The sequence below is a fragment of the Emys orbicularis genome, chromosome 16 (genome assembly GCF_028017835.1).
Source record: "Emys orbicularis isolate rEmyOrb1 chromosome 16, rEmyOrb1.hap1, whole genome shotgun sequence".
Lineage (NCBI taxonomy): Eukaryota > Metazoa > Chordata > Testudines > Emydidae > Emys > Emys orbicularis.
Window position 1 is genome coordinate 24,718,049 of NC_088698.1, and position 21,054 is coordinate 24,739,102.

Consider the following 21,054-nt stretch of genomic DNA (forward strand, 5'->3'; position numbering starts at 1 on the left):
CTTTTTCACTAGGAGAATGGTGAAGCGCTGGAATGCGGGTGGTGGAATCTCCTTCCTTAGAGGTTTTTAAGGTCAGGCTTGACAAAGCCCTGGCTGGGATGATTTAGTTGGGGATTGGTCCTGCTTTGAGCAGGGGGTTGGACTAGAACCTCCTGAGGTCCCTTCCAACCCTGAGATTCTATGAAATGCAAACCAGGGCTGGGGCACTACCTGGGGAGACTTGATGGTGTTGCTGGCTGGGGGTTGAGGTCCTCTCTTGCCTCAACCCCCGAAAGGGAAGGGATGCTGGCAGGTGAGTGGAGGCCCCCAGACACCCTACCTGTGTGATGATTGGGAGCACCAGTGGGGTGTGACAGCTCTGGGCTGTCCCCTGATTGGCAGCCTTAGATGTGATTTGACTAAAAAAGCTGTGGCCTTGTTGAAACCCATGTCACGTGTCCTTGCCTTCTTCCACTCCGTGAGCGCACCGACACTATTAAGCTCAGGAGGGACTTGAGCCCAGGGCTTGTGGATGTGGGGCCAGATTGTCAAAGGTATGTAGCATGCCTAGTGTGATTTTTTTTTTTTAATTATTATTTATTTCCCCCCCTCCAAAAGCACCTTTTATTTATTTTTCCCGCCCTCTCTCCAAAAGTGACTAATTGCCATTGAAATCTATCAAACAATTGATTTCAATGGGAATTGTGTTTCTAGGTACTTGTGAATATCCCACTAGGCACTTATTTGCATCCTTAGGTGCCTAAATGCATTAAAAAATCAGGCCCATGGGACCAGGCTCCCGTCTCTTGTTGGTGTGAAGTTCTTCTCTAAAACAGTATCCCAGTGAAACAGCTGTAGACATAACCCTTTGGGCACCTTGCTGCTGGACCCCAAGTTGTTTGGCGTGCTCATCTGAAGTGTACTCTCCACTTGCCCGCCTCAAGACTGCTTGGCTCCTGGAATCTGGTTGGAATATTTATTAAAACAGCATTTTAGCTATAGGCCGCTGCACATAATACAATAAATACATTCAAATTTTAACTAGACACAACTCCCCAAAAGATACACATTTTAAAAACACACACTTAAAAACAAAGATTAACCCTGAAATCAATGACACCTTTGAAATCACCACCTCTAAAACGATACAGTAGAACCTCAGAGTTACGAACTGACCAGTCAACCACACACCTCATTTGGAACCAGAAGTACACAATCAGGCAGCCCCAGAGACCTCTCCCCGTCCCCCCCCCAAAAGGCAATACAGTACAGTACTGTGTTAAACATAAACTACAAAAAAATAAAGAGAAAGCAGCATTTTTCTTCTGCATAGTGAAGTTTCAAAGTTCTATTAAGTCAATGATCAGTTGTAAGCTTTTGAAAGAAGAACCCTAATGTTTTGTTCAGCGTTACGAACGACCTCCATTCCCGGGGTGTTCGTAACTCTGAGGTTCTACTGTATATGAAAACAAGATTAAAATAATCTTTGGAGTCATTTTGATTAGAAAGAGCCTCTCTTTCACCTACTTGAATTACTAGGCGAGGTACCATCGGAAAAAGGCAGAGAAACGTCCCTGTTGTCTTGCCTTCTGGCTGCAGCAAGGCAGGATTTTTGTCATAGATTCTAGGACTGGAAGGGACCTCGAGAGGTCATCGACAGGATGGTAGCCTGTGTCTGTCACAGTGACTAGTTTTGGTTTCCCTGGCACAGAAGCAAACCCCAGTGCTGAAGGGAGAGGAGCAGCTCAGGAATCCGGGCAGCTGAGTCCCCCGTGGCAGGTTCAAGCAAGGCGCATCTGTAAGCACTTTGGCTTTGTTCCGATGGATTGGCTGCAAGCGGAGGCAGCTGGCTCTCAGCACGCAGGGCTTTGAGGGATGACAAACACAAATCATGTCTGTGAATTGGGGGCGGGGGGGATGGGAAGCACAAAAGTGTGCTCTGTCTGAAAGGAAGAGTCTCATCCCGCCTTTGGTGGTGTAATACTCTGCCTGGCACACAGCAGCGGGAGGTGTGAGGTACTTGTTTATGGATTTCTAGGCTGTTACCCCCCCCCCCCCTTCATTTAGAATATACTGAAAGGAAACAGCCTGTCTGGTGTTGGCTGCTGCGTCTGACGCTCTGTCAGAATCACTTTTTCCCCCCACGCCCTTAAAAAAAATAAGTGCGAGCGAGTCTGGTACAAGTGGAAGGTGCCAGACTGACGGCCCTGGAGACTGAGGGCCTGTGTTTATTCACAGAACAGATGCAGCCCAGGCAGACTTCCCTGCGCTGCCTGGCCAGCGTGCCAAGCACCTGACCTGGAGCACCTCCAGCCTGGAGAAATTCAGTATTTTGAACCCATCCAACGCTGGCCTCTCTGGGACCTCCAGTTGGGGCAGTCGGATAGGTGCTATTGATGCTGCTCCACTGGAAAAGGGGTTGATGCAACTTTATTTTACATAGAGGGAAAGTGTGGCCTAGGATTCAGGAGACCTGATGTTGTTACCTTGGGCAAGTCCCCTTGCCTCGCCGTGCTTTGTACACTGTGGTGACACCACTGACCTACTCCACAGGAGTGTTGTAATGCTTGTAAAACCCATTGAGATCCCTTGGACTTGTGTAGCATCTTCCGCCAGGGAATGTTATTGAAAAGGTTGTTATGATTGGCGCCAAGGCAGTGTCTCTCTCTACCCTGTCGATTAGTCTATCTTCGCTACTGAGGAGTGGCTTTAGGAGCTCAGTGGAATGGCAATACGCTATAGAGCATTTCATTGTGAGGATACCAGTTCAAATCCAGCAGAGCCCTAGCTTTTCACCTGGGATGGCCAGCTGGTGCCGGTTGTGGTGGTGGTGGGCTGTTTGTGAGGTGGACACTGGGCACCCTGTTGAGAGAGGTTAGTTTGATACCAGTTGTGACGAAGAAGGGCTTGTAGATATGGGTACTCAGAAAGGGCAGGAAATAGACCTGGTGATGGGACTGGAGCTGACTTTCACATGAACCTTTTGGAAGGGTTCCTGGGGACAGGTAGTGGTCAGCACTGCTGCGCCCCGGAGCATGTGTTTCCAGGGGGGTATTGTGCACTCTTTGGATCTCCACAGCATTGGGGTGGCGCTCACAGGATTTCCCCGGCTGCATCAACAGGGACTGGCGAAAAGATTTATACAACACGTAGTACATCCTGGAGCGGTCACCTTTCTGGCACTGCTCCCACTGGCTGCCATGGGGGGACATTGTGCTGTCCTTTCGACCTTCCCTGCTTCCAATGCGTGGCAGCCTGGACCTGCAGAAGTTGCTGCTTGGAGTAGCTGCTGACACTTCCCTTTGCACAAGCAGGGCAATACCCATAGGGAAGGGAACTTCTCTGGGTTTTGATCTAGGAGGAACTGTCCATGCACTTTGTGGATGGCTAGGAACTGGCAGCTCTCTTGTGATCCTGGCTTGAAGGAAGGAAGGCTTGAACCCTGTTGGCGGCATTGCTCTGGGGAAGTCACCTCTGCATTTCATCTCACTGATATGCTGCTTTCCCTGACAGTTTATTGATTGCAGGCTTTTTCTTGGAAGGAGCCGTAAGACTTCCCCTTAGCTTGTTCAGTTGACTGTGCCAGCTGGAACGCAGGAGCTAAGAAAAGTATTTCAGGATCTACTGTTGGTACAAGTCGTACCATGAATACTTGCAAAGGAATGTTCTGGCAAGATTACAGGGCTGAGTTTATTTATTTATTTTTTTTCAATTTTAATCTGCAGGAGAAATGAGAATAATTGGGTTGAGTGTAGCGTGGCAGGTGGTGTGTGTGTGTGTGTGTGTGTGTGTGTGTGTAACGGTTTTTAGTCAAATTTTCTTATTAATACAAGAAAATTTGGCTAGATAATGGTTTCACTGGGAGAAATTGTAGCCGTAATGTACGGGACACATGTTTATCTGTGGTAAAGTGAGTCGCTGTTTTCAGGGGAGGTAGATTATATCACCAGTTTGTGAGCCATGCCCTGTCTTTGGAGTTTCTCCACCGAGCAACGATTCAGGTTTTAGAGAGTTCACCCAGCACTGATGTGAAGTATGTTCCCTTTGACGATAATGATGTTTAGGGTTTGTTAACCAGCTGCCAGGTTTCTGCTGCAGTCAGGAGTAGCCACGTGTGTTCTAGAATGAGGGACGGCCTAATTGCTATGTTTATTGAGTATGATTAATCCCCCTGACTGACGAGCCCAGGGAGTCGTGGGAGTTGGAAATGTGTGGAAAGTCGCCACAATATGCGGCTAAGGAAATAATGTGCAGTTTTCCCATCTTAATCGGTTTCGGGCCAAATGGCACCAAATGTTCCAGAATTAACAGCGCGATAGCTCTGCTTTTATTTACTCTGCTTAATTAAGGTTCTATTTTAAAGGTGACCCCCCCCCCCCCCCCGCTTTCAGCTAAAGGCTGTAATGCTGGCTTCGATCCGCTCCATCCATAGCCCGTCATGTGTTTTTTCACAACATTAAAATTATGTTCTTGGTGTGATTTTTGCTAAAATCAATGTGGGAAAATAATGGATGAAAGCCACAGCTGGTAACATCTGGATATTGGTTCCCTATGTTAAGATCAGCTCCAACAAGCTTCTTCAATTGCCATTGAAGCTAGGTTGAGTTAAGGTGCTCAGCACCTCAGCGGATCAGGTCCTTCGAAGGGAGAGGTTTTCAATATAGCTTTATTTTTTGTAAAACCGGCACAGGAATCTTACCTACTAGCCCTTGTTCTCCCAAGGCCTGGATTCAAATGAAGCTCAGGTCATGATGAAATGAACATGGTAGTGTCAACTTCATAATTTACATACATCTGTCTCCTTTGGCATGATGGGAGAAGATTGTTCTGAGGAGAAGTCCTGGGCTTTGCGTGACTGGACCAGCGTGGCTTGGTTAGAGTAATGCAAGGAAACTTTCACTACTCTGCTTGGTTGATATTTTGCTTTCCTCAACACTGAGCTGTTCATCTTTTGGAATGAAAACTAGAAATGTAGGGTTCTCATCATTATGAATTTCATCCCACAGGGCAAACTCTTTTGCATTGCCACTTTTGTGACACAGAACTACATTGTGACGCAGTGATGTTTGTATAAGTCACTTCATGAAGCAGTTTCCTTGCAATGATATGCTGACCCAGAGTTCTTTTCTGGGAGGGGAAAATAGTCTTGCAAGGTGTGTCATTCTCCTGGTGAAATTGGGAAGACCCTACAATCTTCAGGATAAATGGTGATTCTAGCACAAATGTGAACTAAGTATTATCCGCCCACACTCCAAATTTTTAAGGTGTTAGGGAAAGAAGAGCTGACAATCCAAGGACGCACACGAGTACTTGTTCTCTTTCTATTGAGTCAGCCTGTGCTGTCCCATGTGGCACAGTGTTAAAGTTTATGCTGGTTCTGTGCATGAATAAAACAGGCAGTGTGCGTGGAGCTCTTTCCTTTAGCAGAAGCTTTTAAATATTCAAGTTTTAAATAAACTCAGTACTTTCATCTAAACTGAGATTGACTTGGTAGAAGCAAGCTGAAAGGTTTGTGCCAGGCTGCTGAGACAAAGCTACCTGCCCTCTGGTAGGACTTCCCACTGGTGGCGTTATGAAGAACCACATATGATAGCCTGGCCTGAGGCACTCAAACTGCTGTGGAGATTTGGCAAAATCAAAGTTCAAGCAAGTGGTGAGCTAACTGTTCTGTACTTGCACAATTCATCATCTGAATCCTTCCCGTGCCATCAGACGCCACTTAGGGCATAAACAAGGCTGCTCCATCCCTGTCTGTCCTGGGCCGCTTTTGGCATGTCCTCTGTTAAGTCCCGTAAGCTCTCCTTCACTGAGTAGTGTCTGACAGAGGGATTCTTTCACTCAGTCCCTTTTTGTGTGTTCCTTCACCAGCAACTACACACCACACACACAAACACTAACCCAGGAACCAATCCCTGTAGCAAACCTTGTTGCCTACTCTGTCCCCATATCTACTCTAGTGACACCATCAGAGGACCCAACCACATCAGCCACACCATCACGGGCTCATTCACCTGCACGTCTACTAATGTTATATATGCTATCATGTGCCAGCAATGCCCCTCTGCCATGTACATTGGCCAAACCGGACAGTCCCTACGTAAAAGAATAAATGGACGCAAATCGGATATCAGGAATGGTAACATACAAAAGCCAGTAGGAGAACACTTCAATCTTCCTGGACATTTTATAACAGATTTAAAAGTAGCTACACTTGAACAAAAAAACTTCAGAAACAGACTTCAAAGAGAAACGGCAGAACTAAAATTCATTTGTAAATTTAACACCATTAATTTGGGCTTGAATAGGGACTGGGAGTGGCTGGCTCATTACAAAAGCAGCTTTGCCTCTCCTGGAATTGACACCTCCTCATCTATTATTGGGAGTGGACCACATCCACCCTGATTGAATTGGCCCTGTCAACACTGGTTCTCCACTTGTGAGGTAACTCCCTTCTCTTCATGTGTCATTATATAATGCCTGCATCTGTAATTTTCACTCCATGCATCTGAAGAAGTGGTTTTTTACCCACAAAAACTTATGCCCAAATAAATCTGTTAGTCTTTTAAGGTGCCACCTGACTCCTTGTTGTTTCAGCTGCCGGGTGGCACACCTGCCGTGGCAGACAGGGCTTTGTTCTTAAAACATGGCCCAGATATTTCCTCCTCCTTTTCTGGATAGCTTTAGAGATAAGGGGTTGTTGAACTCTGACAAATTTGGGCATTTGTTATAAATCCACTCCATTTAATACCTAGTATTTTTCAAAGGAATTTTGACATCTGTCTGCAAGTGGTGGATTTGATAGAGTCTAGTGAGTAATATGTTTAAATGTAATGTTTAATATAAGGAAGTATTTTTCCCCCCCAATGCACAGTCAACCTGTGAAACTTATTGCCACGGGATGTTGTGAAAGCCAACAGTATAACGGAGTTCAAAAAAGAATTAGATAAGTTCATGGGGGATAGGTCTGTCAATGGCTACTAGCCAAGATGGTCAGGGACGCTACCCCATGCTCTGGGTGTCCCTAAATTTCTGACTTCCAGAAGCTGGGACTGGCTGACAGGGGATGGATCACTCGATAATTGCCTGGTCTCTTCATTCCCCCTGAAGCATCTGGCACAGGCCATTGCTGGAAGACCGGATACTGGGCCATTAAGGACCATCGATTTGACACAGTATGGTCATTCTTGTATTCTAATTAAACACTTTTGTAACAGAAAAATCTTTGTCTGCTAACCACCAAAATCTTCTCAGCTGGAGAGAAACAAGCAAAAAAAAAAAAAGCCACCAGTTAATGCAAATCAGTTTCCAACCCAGGGGGGCCTGTTGATCGGCCCCGAAAAAACATTCTAGAGACTTGTGCTGGCGTCTGGGGCCTTGTCTGCATTTGAGAGATGCAGTATACTTGTGCCATTGTTGCTAAAACTGGTTCTGCTCCCCCAGTGTGAACAAAATTGGGAGGAGCCCTCACGTAGACTGGCTGCTGCTGACATTGTAAACAGTATGGATAAAATCCTGGCCTCATTGAAATCAATGGGAGGTTTGCCATTGATTTCAGTGGAGCCAGAATTTCATGCTGTGTCCTACAACCCTGCTTCAGTTTCCCCAGTGTAGAGCTTGGAGATTATGGTTAGGGGAGGGAAATGGGACACGACCGGTGTGGGACTCTCACCATTTTCAATTACTCTAGGTCGCTTCTGAAGAAAGTCTCATCGATTGGGAGCCCTTGTGTAAAATGATTTTTCTGATGTATATTTCAAAGAAAAACTGCTAAAGTTAATGGGTCCAAAGCATTACCTGTTTTGGAAATTACACATCTTTTATATGATCCTCATTAATCTATGTGCTGCCAGCAGTGTTCTGGGCACTTCCATGCAGTACTTCCTGCCAGATCTCTAAAAAGGATGTTTTTTCACCAAAGTCAGGCCTACAGACTGACTTTAAATTAAAACGACACTTCTAGCAACTTTACAGAACCAGTCCAGGATATATATATATATATATATATATATATATATATATATATATGTGTGTGTGTGTGTTTGAGATGAATTTCAACATCTCTCCTATTCACAGGATTCTCTTTGGAAATGCTCAGAGCACTAGGATATCTCTTGGGGTCTCCGACAAAGACCAGGCATGCACCAAACTCAGAATTGGGGGAATGTGCTGTGTGCACATATCAAAATCCCATCTCGTGGGTCCCTTTTTTTGGTCTGCTGGCGTTGAGAGTGTCCTTTAAAGATAACACTTCCATTTAAATAGCGAGGAACTTCATTATTGCCAGAGGAATGGTGATAACCGTCTGAAAAATATGTAATAGTGTTAAAGGTTTTGGCCTCATCCCGCTTTTTGCCTCCCCCAGGGTTGGCAGCCCATTGGAGAACGTGGTTATAAAAGACTTGAAGGAGAACCCAAAAGGTTCCGTTGATTTGAGGAACAAAGTTATGTCCTTCTGAGAGACACTGAGGGCAGTTTTAGTTAATGCAAGAACTTTATTCATTATTTATTTTTTATTTTATTTTTACGGTTTGAAAAGTTCAAGCGCACCCCCTCCTGGGGATTTGACTTTGCTAACAAAACAAATGAGAAGATAAAGTCAAGATCAGCTCAGGTCTTTCCTGGCCTCGCTGCTCCCAGGGTTCCTTCTGCTCAGCACACACCCTAGATCGTGTCTCCCCCTAGAGGAAAACACGCTCAACTTCCTTTATGTTCAACTAATGACACCTTAGTCAATGAAGCAACAACATCCACGTAACAGTTTCCTAGCCATTTCAGGCAAACATTGCAAACCTGTTACAACCCAACTTTTATAAATGATACAGACTTAAAGGCAGCCATGAGTACAGCATAACAAAAAGTCTATTTGTAGGAGGGCATCTGCAACGATGCCTGACCCTGCGATTTGATGAGTACTCTCAGTACGCATTTGATTGCATTGGGAGTTGCTTAGTTATTTGCATGAAATCCTAACAGTTTATACTTTACTAATTCCAAGTGTTGGTTGCCAAAGATTAGCCCATTGGTGTTTAGTTACTGGTTGTGCAATTGAACATGACATTAGAAACACTCTTTTCCTTTAGCGAACTAGAAATTTCTGGAATGAAATGGCCAGGTGGGTACTATTTTGGAGAAAATGCAACACTAACTGAAACAGAATGTAACTAAACTTTTTTCTAGCGCGAGTTATTTTTACTCTAATGCCAGTAAGAAGAGGAGTACTTGTGGCACCTTCGAGACTAACAAATTTATTAGAGCATAAGCTTTCGTGGGCTACAGCCCACTTCTTCGGATGCATATAGAGTGAAACATTTATTGAGGAGATATATATACACAGTGGCAGTGCCGTTGCTGCATAAAAGTCCATTGTAAAGATCTCGTTACAGGCGTGAATGTGGAGAATGAAAGGTGTGAAGACTTGTAGCAATAGCATTTTATTTCCAAACAAGAGAGGCTGAAGGAATTGTATTGAGTAAAGTAATCTCAGGAGCAGTTTGAAATTCCTCAGGATGAAAGTCAACAGAAGTTCCAGTGGATGTGGCAATGGAAAGAAAATAAGCAGCCTATAATGTAATAGTTGCTTGGCATAGTATAGGCCTGAGTCATGAACTGTGATCTTAAAATTGTATTATTTTATCTTGAAAAATGTCTCAATGTAATGAATACGCTTGAATCTAGGTTTGTGGGTTTTTTTGCAAGTCCTAAAGCTTCAGACCAGTCCCTTGGCAATTAGCAGCTCCGTGGTAATATATGCTTTAAGAAAACAGGAAACTGATTTTAATTACCTTTGTGCACCAGAGTCTGGGTGTTGAAATATTTTAACAACCTCCCTGCTCAGCAGTTGCTGTTTGTTATTTAGTATTAGAGCAGAACATGAAATGTTGAACTGCAGCTGTGGGTAGACAGAATTTGCCCCGGGGACTGGGCAGAACAACAGGAAACTTGAGAGGTGCCACAGGGTGTTTCAAGGCTGGCTAGAAAAGCGCCGTATCATTCAAGTGAAATGATCGGTATTTCAGAGTCTTACTTTGAAAAGTAGCTACGTATATGGCAAATTTCCTCTCTGCTATACTTGGAGGCTTAAGTGGCAAAAATAATGCAAGTGTGGAACTGATCTTTATCCTCTTATCTCCTCAGCTGAGAGTGAACAAGCCACATTTGATTCCTGTCTGTATATCAGCAGAATTGTTTACTGAACTCCAGCAGTTTCCCCTGTGCCAAGCCCATGGCAGACAATGGGGGTTGTCACTGGCAGTGTAGTTTGGCCTGCAGAACCTTTGTTACTGGTGGTGATATGCAAGATCCTGGCTTGCTTCTTGGAACGCATGCTGAGTTTGCAAGCCCAACAGTTGAGGGATTGGGGGCTTCTTTAACTCATAAACTAAATGCATTTGATATGGAAACCCGTTGGTGCATTTACAGAAAACTTTCACGTCAAATGGACTGAATGTGATTTGTTTTCAGGAGGATCCCTCCTCTCTTTAATTGCTTTGGGCCTGACCCAAAGCCTGGTGAGGTTTTCCCCCCCGATTTTCCCCCCTGCTTTTGTATCCATCAAATAACTTGTTTTATTAGGAAAACACATTACATTGCATGAGATATATGTATTACGATAATACATTAGTCTGTGTGTATATGCAAAGCTGCCTGTTGAAGTAAAGCTATATGTATTAGTCTAGAACAGTGTTTCCCAAACTTGGGACGCCGCTTGTGTAGGGAAAGCCCCTGGCGGGCCGGGCCGGTTTGTTTACCTGCCGCATCTGCAGGTCCGGCCGATCACGGCTCCCACTGGCTGCGGTTCGCTGCTCCAGGCCAATGGGAGCTGCTGGAAGCAGCGGCCAGTACGTCCCTCGGCCCGCGCCGCTTCCAGCAGCTCCGATTACGGTTCAGAACACAAGGAATTATTCAAAAGTTTAAAACAAAAACAGGAGAAAAGGATTAAGTTGAATGTATGTGCTACAAATGGTGGGGCCCAATTATTAAATGTAAATATTTCTAGGCTAATAGTTCTATGTCTACAACAGTAAACTGTTTATTCAAATGAAAAGTTTTATTTGGGGATTAGAGATGTATTGTTTTCTTAAACTCAGAGGTGGCTGTTTTAGTTCTGCGGCAAACCACATTGAATTCCATTCATCGAAGCATTAATCTACTGCAGGGTTCTCAAACTTCAATGCACTGCGACCCCCTTCTGACAACAAAAATTACTACACGACCCCAGGAGGGGGGACTGAAGCCTGAGCCCCCGCAAGTCCTGCAGCCCCAGACAGGGTGGCCAAAGTCAAAGCCTGAGCCCTACTGCCCCGGGCACGGGGGCCAAAGCCGAAGCCACAGGGCTTCAGCCACAGGCGAGGGGGCTGTAACCTGAGACCCGCCAGCCTGGGCGGTTGGGCTCAGGCTTCAGCTTCGGCCCTGGGCCCCAACAAGTCTAACGCCAGGCCTGGCGACCCCATTAAAAAGGGGTCACGACCTAAGTTCCCTCTAAGCTGCATGGCTGTGCAGCTGGCTATTAAACCCCGCGCAGGGGAGAGGCACCCCTCCCCGCCAGCCCCAGCATAGATCTGCCCCGGTCTTACCACGGCTGGGGGAGAGGAGCTCCACCCTCAGCCCAGCCCGGCCCAGGCCTGCCGGAGCTGCCAGGGAGAGGAGCCCCTTCCCGCCTGCCAAAGTGCGGACTTGCCCCGGCCGGGGAAGAGGAGCCCCTCCCTCTGCCCAGCCGTGCCGGAGTTGCCATGGCTGGGGAGAGGCGCCTCTCCCCCAACCCCGAGCTGCTGCGGTGAGAGAGGACTGGGGGGAGTCCTTTCTCCCCACCGCAGCCCCAGGGCAGCCTGTACCCTCAACCCCTCATCCCTGGCCCCACCCTAACTCTCTGCCCCAGCCCTGAGCCCCCTCCTTTCCCACAAACCCCTCAGCCCCACCCCAGAGCCCGCACCCCCTCGCACCCCAACCCTCTGCCACAGCCCTGAGCCCCCTCCTGTACCCCAAACTCTTCATCCCCAGCCCCACCCAGAGCCTATACCCCCAGCCAGAGCCCTCATCCTCCAACACTCTGAACCCCTCTGCCCCACCCCCACCACATGAATTTTGTTATGTGCACCAATATGAAGGTCACATATCACCTCCATATTGGCGCACATAACAAAATTCATTCCGCACATGGGTGTAAAAAATTAGAGGGAACACTGGTCACGAACCACTTTGGGGTCCCGATCCAGAATTTGAGAAACGCTGATCTACTGAATACTTTTCCCCCTATCCTTCCGTCCACCAAAATAAACCTCGATATTTACCCAGCAAAATTAAGTTTTTTCCCACCGATTTTTACCTGTTTTTGTTATTGTAGTAATAAACATTGATAAATTCCTGGGAAAAATTAAATAAAATAAAAACTAAAAACAAAGGGCCCTACAGATAAATCACTGAGGGACAGAGAAATCTAGTGATTTGCCTAGGACTAGACAAGAAGTCATTGGCAGAGTTGAGAAATGAATCCAGATCTTCTGAATCCCCATTTGGTGCCGTTCCCACCAGTCCATCTTTTCCCTGGATAGCCTACCGCGGGGGGGGCGGTGTTGTGAGGCACAAAACCGAAGAGCACCGGTTTTTAGCTGCCTGGGAAGTGTAAATCAAGTCGAACACTTTATCCTCCAGTGTCGGGTTATAACCCTTTAGGAATTCTCAATGTGGAAATGCGGGAGCCCCGTGCCTGCTAGAATGGCTGCTTGTGACTCTAAAACTGCCTCTCGCTTTCTCCCCAGGTCGCAGGAGTTACACCTGAGAGCCGAGCCCCACTCCTATCTCTCTGACATGAGCAAACAGTCAGAAATAGAGTTCATTGAAACAAAACGACCGCGGCTAGACCTGCTGCAAGACTCGCTGATGCGGCACTCGCCTCTACTCAACCAAAATCAGCAGGGAGGGACGGAAGATCTCTCAAAGGTAAGGAAAAGAGCCCCACATAGCCTTAGGACGCTAAGCAGGTGCAGACCATGTGTTATATGGCGCCCGTGGGAATTGCATTTGCTTTACTGTCTGGCTCCTACAGGTTGCCTATGGGTAAGATTAAGGCTTTATCACAGTTACTTTTAGTAAAAGTCAGGGACAGGTCACGGGCAATAAACAAAAATTCACCGAAGCCTGTGACCTGTCCCTCGTTTTTACTAAAAATAACTGTGACAGAAGGGGCTGACGGGGAGATGAGAGCCTGAGCCCTGCTGCGGGGGGCTCCAACACCTGCGGCAGCTGGGAACGTTGGGCGCCCGCAGTGGCTGGAAACTGCGGGGGCCCCCACCAGCTGACAGCTCCAGCCCCGCCACCCTGGGCTGAAGCAGAAAATGTCTCAGAGGTCTCTGGAAATCACAAAATCCGTGACCTCTGTGACATAATCTTAGCCTTACCTATGGGGCCTGTAATTCTGTAGTTCCTTGAAGGCTCCATGCACCATTTGATGCAATACAGGTATTTCTTACAGCCCTTGATGACTCTAGCATTCTGCTAGATGTTGTCAGGGCTGGATGCCCTGTTCTAAGGGGTGTAGGTTTTCATTGTAACTAGTATAATATGCATGCGTTTACTAGGCTGTTAGACATTCCAGTCACTAGAGCAGCTTGACGCTGCCCTTGACCCCGCATGGCGTTGGGAAGCCCTGCTCCTCTGGATGTTGGGCCCTCTGATGTAATTTTACTTGATCTTTTTCTTTCATCCTGTCTGTCTATTTGCTAGCTGTGTGTGAAGTGTTCTGTGGTTGGCTGGCGGCTCTGTTCCCCTCATTACAGTTGTACTTCCCTTGCTGTGAACATTTCTGAGTCATCTCGATGAAGGAGAATAAGTTACACACACTGAACGGCGGGTAGAGCAGCCCTTTATTATAATACACAATGAAGCCTCCCTCATTTAACAAAATAACTCATTTATCTGAAACGGCACTGCCTCCCCATGTAATAACTGTGATTTAAAAATCCCCAGCTTAAGTGAACTCCTGCTTATTTGGATCAGTTTTGATGCTGCGTTTGGATAAACAGCATTTGACTTTTCCCTCAGTCTGAAATTCTGTCCAGATTCATGTCTCTCAGCGTCGGCAGGCAGATGGCATTAGCCTGATAGAGCCATAGCTCATTTTTATGGTGCATCTAATTCTGGGCGGTCGATGTGAGTTCTTTGGACTCTGAGCCCGTTGATTAATAAAACTGGACCCAAGTTGCATTGAAAATGAATGGGTTAAGTATCCAAATCTAGGGGTAACGTGTGTGCGTTTCACGCTAATTGCTTTCCCGCTTGGGAGTGCCAGAACATGGCGATTTCTCCTGATCTAGAGGCATGGGCGACCATGGTTGCAAACCTCCAGTAATGGAGATGCCACCTAAGAAAGAGAATGGCATTGTTCGGCTTCCAGGGGAATCTCATCAAGCTGTCCTGAGCGGGAAAGACGTGTAGTTTCAACTAGAAGGGTGCAAAGCTGGAGAGAATGAGGATGCTCAGGGATCCCAGAGGACTATTATGGTGGACCTCCCTGGTGGTGGGGGAGAAGCTCTGGAATGAAGCTGATACAACCGGTGCTCTGATGGCTCAGATCCCTGTATAATTAGTGAAAAGCGACAGAGTCCTGTGGCACCTTATAGACTAACAGACGTATTGGAGCATAAGCTTTCGTGGGTGAATGCCCACCTCGTGTATAATTAGTGAGACTCCATTGGAAAGGGGTAGAGCAGTCTGCACTTAATGGCCAGTACTATGTGGGACTAGGACACCTTCCCCAGGTGAATCAGATCTCTCCCCTACAGCCTTGATAGTATTTTCCTTTGAAATAACCCTTCCTGGGCACCCTAGCCCCTTGTATTCCACAGCCACTACTGTTCCAGAAAGCATCATCAATGAGGAGGTACTGTGACCACCCCGGAGTTTTTCTTTCAACACCATTGGGATGGAACCACATGTTCAGCTGACTGCTGGATTAGATATCTTGTGATGGGGTGGAAAACAAACCCTTCGGTTATGTGGTTTAAAGCAAAAAGCTCTTGTGGAGAAACTGTCACAAGCTTCTCTATCTACACATTATTTCAGTCAACACTTTTGAAGGCCAAGACTATAACAGGGTTCAAAAAATAACTAGATAAGTTCATGGAGAATAGGTCCGTCAATGGCTATTAGCCAGGATGGACAGGGATGGTGTCCCTAGCCTCTGTTTGCCAGAAGCTGGGAATGGGTGATATGGGATGGATCACTTGAGGATTCCCTGTTCTGTTAATTTCCTCTGGTGCACCTGGCATTGGCCTCTGTCGGAAGACAGGGTACTGGGCTAGATGGACCTTTGGTCTGACCAGTTTGGCTGTTCTTATGATATTTTCCAGAGAGAAATGTATTAGCTAAGCCACTTGGAAGCCTTAGCTAATGAGTATAGAGAGAGAGCAGTTGTTTCTTGGTCTGTGATGCGTCTTATGGTCATTTTCTGGGAGTGTCAAGTGTTTGTTAAAAAAAATAGATCAGTGAGATACAATTCAGGAGAAATATGCTCCTACTGGAGGGATTTGAAATTTCAGAGTCTGTATTGAGAACAGGATCTGCTATTTCAAACTGGTGGGAATCTTAGTGGAGCCTGAAATCATCATTTGAAATTTCTCTTTGTTCCAGCACCCAGGAAATGAAATTAAGTGATCTCTCTTAGCCCCGTACTATGGATTGCTGATAGTCCTCAGCTCCCACTGAAGTGGAGGGGAGGTGAGGGCTTCCAACATCTCTTGAAAGCCTAGCACAGGTGTGGTGCTAGAACCCTTCATCCCAGAAGATGCATCGTATGCCTTTTCAGTGCCTTACAGACCAGGTTGGAAGGACCTCTGGGTTTATCTAGGCCATTTGCCCACATAATAGAACAAGGCTGTCTTCTACCCTAAACCAAGAAAGGCCACCTTTGGCACTCACTGGTGTCAGTGTAGATCTAAAATAACTACTAGCCTTCATGGAGTTATTCTAATCCATTCTTATATAGGCACCCCAGCTCGCTCTTCTAATTAAATCTTCAGCAATATTTCTCCACTCCTGGCAGAGTTACACTCACATCTGATCTGAAGTAAATCTTCACTAGTATGACCACCCTCTGCCTGGGTGTGTGGCTGAAGGGAGTACCTCTTCTACATGCTGGCCTGGGATTCTCTCCTTTTGCTGCCAGTGACTTCTTCATGAGTGACTGTGAAGATCCCTTCTGTGGATGCTGTCAGCTTTCCCACGTAGCACCTTTGACTTTGTGAAATGGCGCATTGTATGTGTGTCCTCGGGTCCTTGTTGCTAATCCCCGCTTAGCACTGTCCTTGCAGACACTTGGCCTTTGCTGTCACACTGCTTTTTTTAGCACCACCTTAGTGTTCACACTTATTCATCATACCCCTTGGTTCTTACAAGTTTATCTTTGCTACCTTTGCTCCCTCCTCCCCCACGTGTTTCATGTGCAGATGAACGGATGTCTCCGTTGCTGTGTATTCACCAGCCATGCAGACGAAAGACAGCACGCCTTGAGTCTCTGCATTGATCCTAGCGGAGGAGGAGATTTTCATGTACATATATAGATTATACATACATAGGCAGCGAGGCTGAATCTCTGTAAACTGGAGATCATACTGGCCTCCTTTGGGATCTAGTGAAGAAAAAACATTACAGAAGAGCTGGGTGGTGGTGGTATTATTATTATTTTATTATTATTACTCAGATGCTCCCTTGGAATTGTGACTTCCATTGTTGGCTAGTTCTTTTATTGCTTGTCTTTGTACGTAAAACGTTTTTGTTTCAGACCAATAACTCCTAGAATATTCATGGGGAGGGGGCATTATGAAAAGGTGGTGGCACCCAGGCTAAGACATAGGTTTGACAGAACCAAAGTGTTCAGAACTAAAGGGGTTATGATTTGATGTAAATTTAAAAAAAATATTTAAAATGACCAAACTAACCCTTTTAAAATAAACTTGTAATGACACATTCAGGCGAACAATTAACTTGCCAAGTTTCACCCTGACTGCACGTTCCCGAGACCAGGTCACAATAAATTCCTGGAAAACAGGGTTTACAATGGAAAAGGCAGTAGCCCATTAACTAATGCTTTGAATGCAGCCCTGCAAGGGATTAAAGCCCTCTTCTAAGGCATTCAATAGTCCTGTTTCCTGTGTTTTCCTATTCATTTCTCTTCCATTGTGCGGTGTCTTGGCAGTGCCACTCCGAGCTAGACTTCCTCAAATAAATCTTTCCCTTCCTCTGTGAGAGGCGGCCGTGGGTTTAGAAGTAACTGAAATTCAAGGTTAGTGACCCCTACAGGCTCAGCTGTCCATAAATCTCAAACTCCAGTGACCTCTCACCCACTAACTGCTCGCCCACGCTATGGCCCAGCTAGAGATTCAGGTGAGATGTCAGGAGCGTGGTTAGGGCTTGTATGCAGGGCAGGTCTGCAACCTGCCCTGAACTTGCTAATGTAGCTAGTCGGAACGGTTAGCTGGTAAACTACCAGCTGTGTTTTCTGTTCTGTTTTTTTCTTCATGGCTTTGTTATGGGAATGTTCATCTGTTTCTGGGATTAACCTCTCAGAGTTTCCAGTGGGCTGGGTCTCACCGCTGCTATTGAAACTGGCTGGAACTTGTGTTGACCTTGGCAGAGGCCCCAGTTGGCTAGGAGGTGACTGGCAGAAGCATAATCCCTAATTGAGTAATCCAGCCCAAGGGGGTGTGGACGCCACAGCTCTTTGAACTCGGAAAGCTGCGGCATTCAGGCAGGATGCGTAGGAGGAGCGGGGCATTCAGAAACTCACTGAGCCCCATGGCCTGCCTTTGAATTCATGAGGAAAAGTGAGGTGACACCTCTGCTCCATCCGCCTGTTGGTAAGGGGTCCAGGTTGTGGGAATGGCCCCAGAAAGCCACGTTTGGAGAGAGCGGCATTAAAACCCAAGGCCCTCTTCTGATTTATTACTTTGGAACAACAGTGCAAAATGGCTGAGTAATAAAACAAGTCTGACAACAGGAACGATCACCGAAGTGCCTTTCTGTAGCCACTGGGCTTGTGACTTGTACCCAGAGCCTCCGCTCGCTTTCGACTTCCCCTCTCCGATTTTGTTTAGACCACGTAGATCCAATCTTAGTAACTAGGGATTCTTTTAATGAGGCTGTGGTCACTGTGGTGCCTCCTGGCTTATGCACGCCGTCCTTTAGTTCAGGACAGGTAATGGCAGCCGTCGACAGAAGGGATTGTGTGTCTGATTGTGATCGGGTCAGATATTGCATGCTAATTGGGATCATACCAGGACACTAGTTGGATGGGAGACCTGCAAGAAGTCCCCAGGCTGCTGCGGGTATTGGGGATTCAGCAAGTGATGCTTTTCCATCCGACCACACGCTGTTGCACTAGGCGGCACTGTGCTGGGGTGTGGTTTTACTGGACCCATGAAAGGCCAGCTACCTACAGCATCCTGCCCTGAAGGTTTTGCAGGCAAGGAGGAGTAGAATTCCTGTTTCCAAAGCTGGCTCTTGGTGTCTATACTTGGAGTATCGTTGGGCAGACCCAGTAGAGAGCATATATCTGGCCTCTGCGCTGGCTTAAAAAGAAAGCTACATCTATTCACATCAGTTTAATCTAGAAAGTGGCATCAGGACATGCAGTTGAGCAGATGTAGGAGGGTTCTGCAGCATGCAACATATTAATCCATCTGCCTGGCTTTTGCTTGGGCTGTTTGCGTGTGGTTAAAAATCTGATTCTAAAAATGATTCGCTCTTGGGTGGGGGAGAGCTGATGGTGGAAGAAGGGTTTGGGATTAGGAATGAGATGATTCAAAATGATTTCTGGGAAGATGAATGGCTTGTTGGCTTTCTGTCTCATTCCAGACATATTTAAAAGCTGAAATGTTTGCATTGCTTGTGTTTTTGTACTGCAAACACTGCTGGCTAGCTTGTCTTCTCTCCTTTCTTCTTTTTTCCTCCTCCTGGATGGATTAATTTTTATTGCAATACAAACACGTGTGTTGGTGTAGTGCTTTTGGCTGCTTCTGGCCTGCTACATATTTCATCCTTCACCTGCTTTTGCATGTGCTGACCTGACTATACGTGCGTGTGTGTGTGTGTGTGTGTGTGTGTGTGTGTGGCTTGCTGTGGTTGTGGAAACTATCCATTAACTTGCACGGACAGGAATTGTTTGAGCCACCACCACAACGCAATTATTGTGGGTCAAATGCATAGGCTCATTTGTCAATAGCATGCACTGTACAAACACGGGGGAGAGAAAGTCAAAAAAGAATATTGTGTCCGATTCAAACTGTAGTCAGGCAGAATGTAAATACCTGAGCCGGAACTTGCCAAGGACACTGGGGTTAGCACCCTGGCATGGCAAAAAGTGCTATCCATGGTCTTTAATGACTACACATAATCAGGACTTTGGTTTAACTTGTCATCCAAAAGACAGCCCTGTCAAGAGAGCCATGAATCCTGTCGAGTAGGGTTAAAGATGCCAACGCAATGAGAAACTCCATCAGGGAATTATTCACCTGGAAATTCGTGCCTGGAATGCAGGTTTTTATTTCTAACTTCCTTCTGCTCATTTATGGTGATTGACGCTGAAAACAACCATTTAAATTGCCTTTCAAACCATAACTGTGGAAAAGAGATCTATGTTAAGGTTGGCTGCTTTTTGGGAACCTGCCTCATCGTTTACATAATTAGACCTTTCTGTTCTGTTCAATCAATATTACAAGGTTTGTATAGTGTGACATCTCACGTAATCCGCTTGGGGTGAAAGAAAACCCTTTACCGTCATACACTGTGCCTCTGTAATTGGAAGAAATATTGCTAGATTTTCTGCTTCTGAAGGGAAATGTTACAAGCTGTGTGCGCTGCAGATACATGTGTGATTTTATATATGTAGATGTATGGTAGCTACAAGGTTTTTGAAATCTGGCTCCTTAATGGTGAGCTCTCTCTTAAGCACTGAAATTCTCTTACACTAAACAGGTTTAGGCTGGGTTAGTAGTTGGATGGGGATCTTCCAGGGAAGACCCGGAGTGGTGGTGGTGGCTAGAGGCAAACAACAACAAACAAGGTAGTTTGGAACCAAAACGGATTTTTTTTTTTTTTTTTTTTGGTTTTTCTTCCCAAAACAAAAAAAAAACCTTACGCACATTTTGAACATTGTTTGGCAATTAAATTTTGTTTTGAAATGAAATGTTGAATGGTTTGTTTAGAAAATGTCAAGACCCTTTCCAATACCCCCCTCCCCCCAAAAAATCTTTTTCTGGCTGAAACTGTTTGCCGCATTCAACCTGGAAAATGCATTTTTTGGCTTATGATTTGCTGAACCTCTCCCTCCCCCCCCCCCCCCGCTCTTCCCCCCCCCCCCGAGCTCTGAGAGTGACTCGGGAGGTGGTTTTGTTCCCAGAGTGCCAATAAGGCCCCAGCAGAGTGCGGTTTTTTGGGGGGCGGGGGGGTACTTTCATTGCTAACACTGCTGAGTTGGAGTGCAATTTTTTTTTTTTTTTTAAAGAAAAGGTTCTTTGCGTTTATGGTAATTAACAACCAAAAAGTGCACATGGCATCATTTTGCATTTGCCCTAGTGCAATGAAGGCAGGGACATTTTACCTTCTTCAACTCCTCCAGAAGTTTCACAGTCATCTGGCATACTCCACTTCTCCCGAGCTGTTATGTAGGCTTTCTTTGTGCTCTACCGGATTAACATATGGAATGCTGCTGCAGGTCAGTGATGGGGGAAGTGATCCCTTCCCCTGTACAGGGTATGGTTAGTAAAGACCATGAAGCAGTATAAGCTAATTTGGAATTCTCTTTCCCATGCACATGTGTCTAGTGATAGATAGCCACTATCTGGACACCTTCCCCTCCCCTCTTGACCAGTTTGTTCTGTCTTTGTTCCAGGGTGGTGCCCCCTTTGGGTTTGTACAGCACCTAGCGCACTGTGGGCGTTACTGGAAATGAATAACACACAATGGTGATACCATACTGAGTCCACACTTGTTACTGTGCAGCGTTTGTGTGCGTGTCCCGAAAGAAGTCCACATTTGTTGTGACTCAGGCTGGATGCATTTTGCACACTGTGCTGGCATGTGTAT

General features: G+C 46.1%; 1 protein-coding gene across 1 annotated transcript in view; it reads left to right on the plus strand.

Moving 5' to 3' along the window:
* NCOR2 (nuclear receptor corepressor 2) overlaps nt 1-21,054 on the plus strand; it is a 290,178-nt gene that overhangs the window by 29,826 nt on the left and 239,298 nt on the right. Inside the window, exon 3 of the mRNA XM_065417750.1 lies at nt 12,735-12,915. Within this exon, the coding sequence (XP_065273822.1) occupies nt 12,735-12,915 (181 nt within the window). The remainder of the gene's footprint in view (nt 1-12,734; nt 12,916-21,054) is intronic.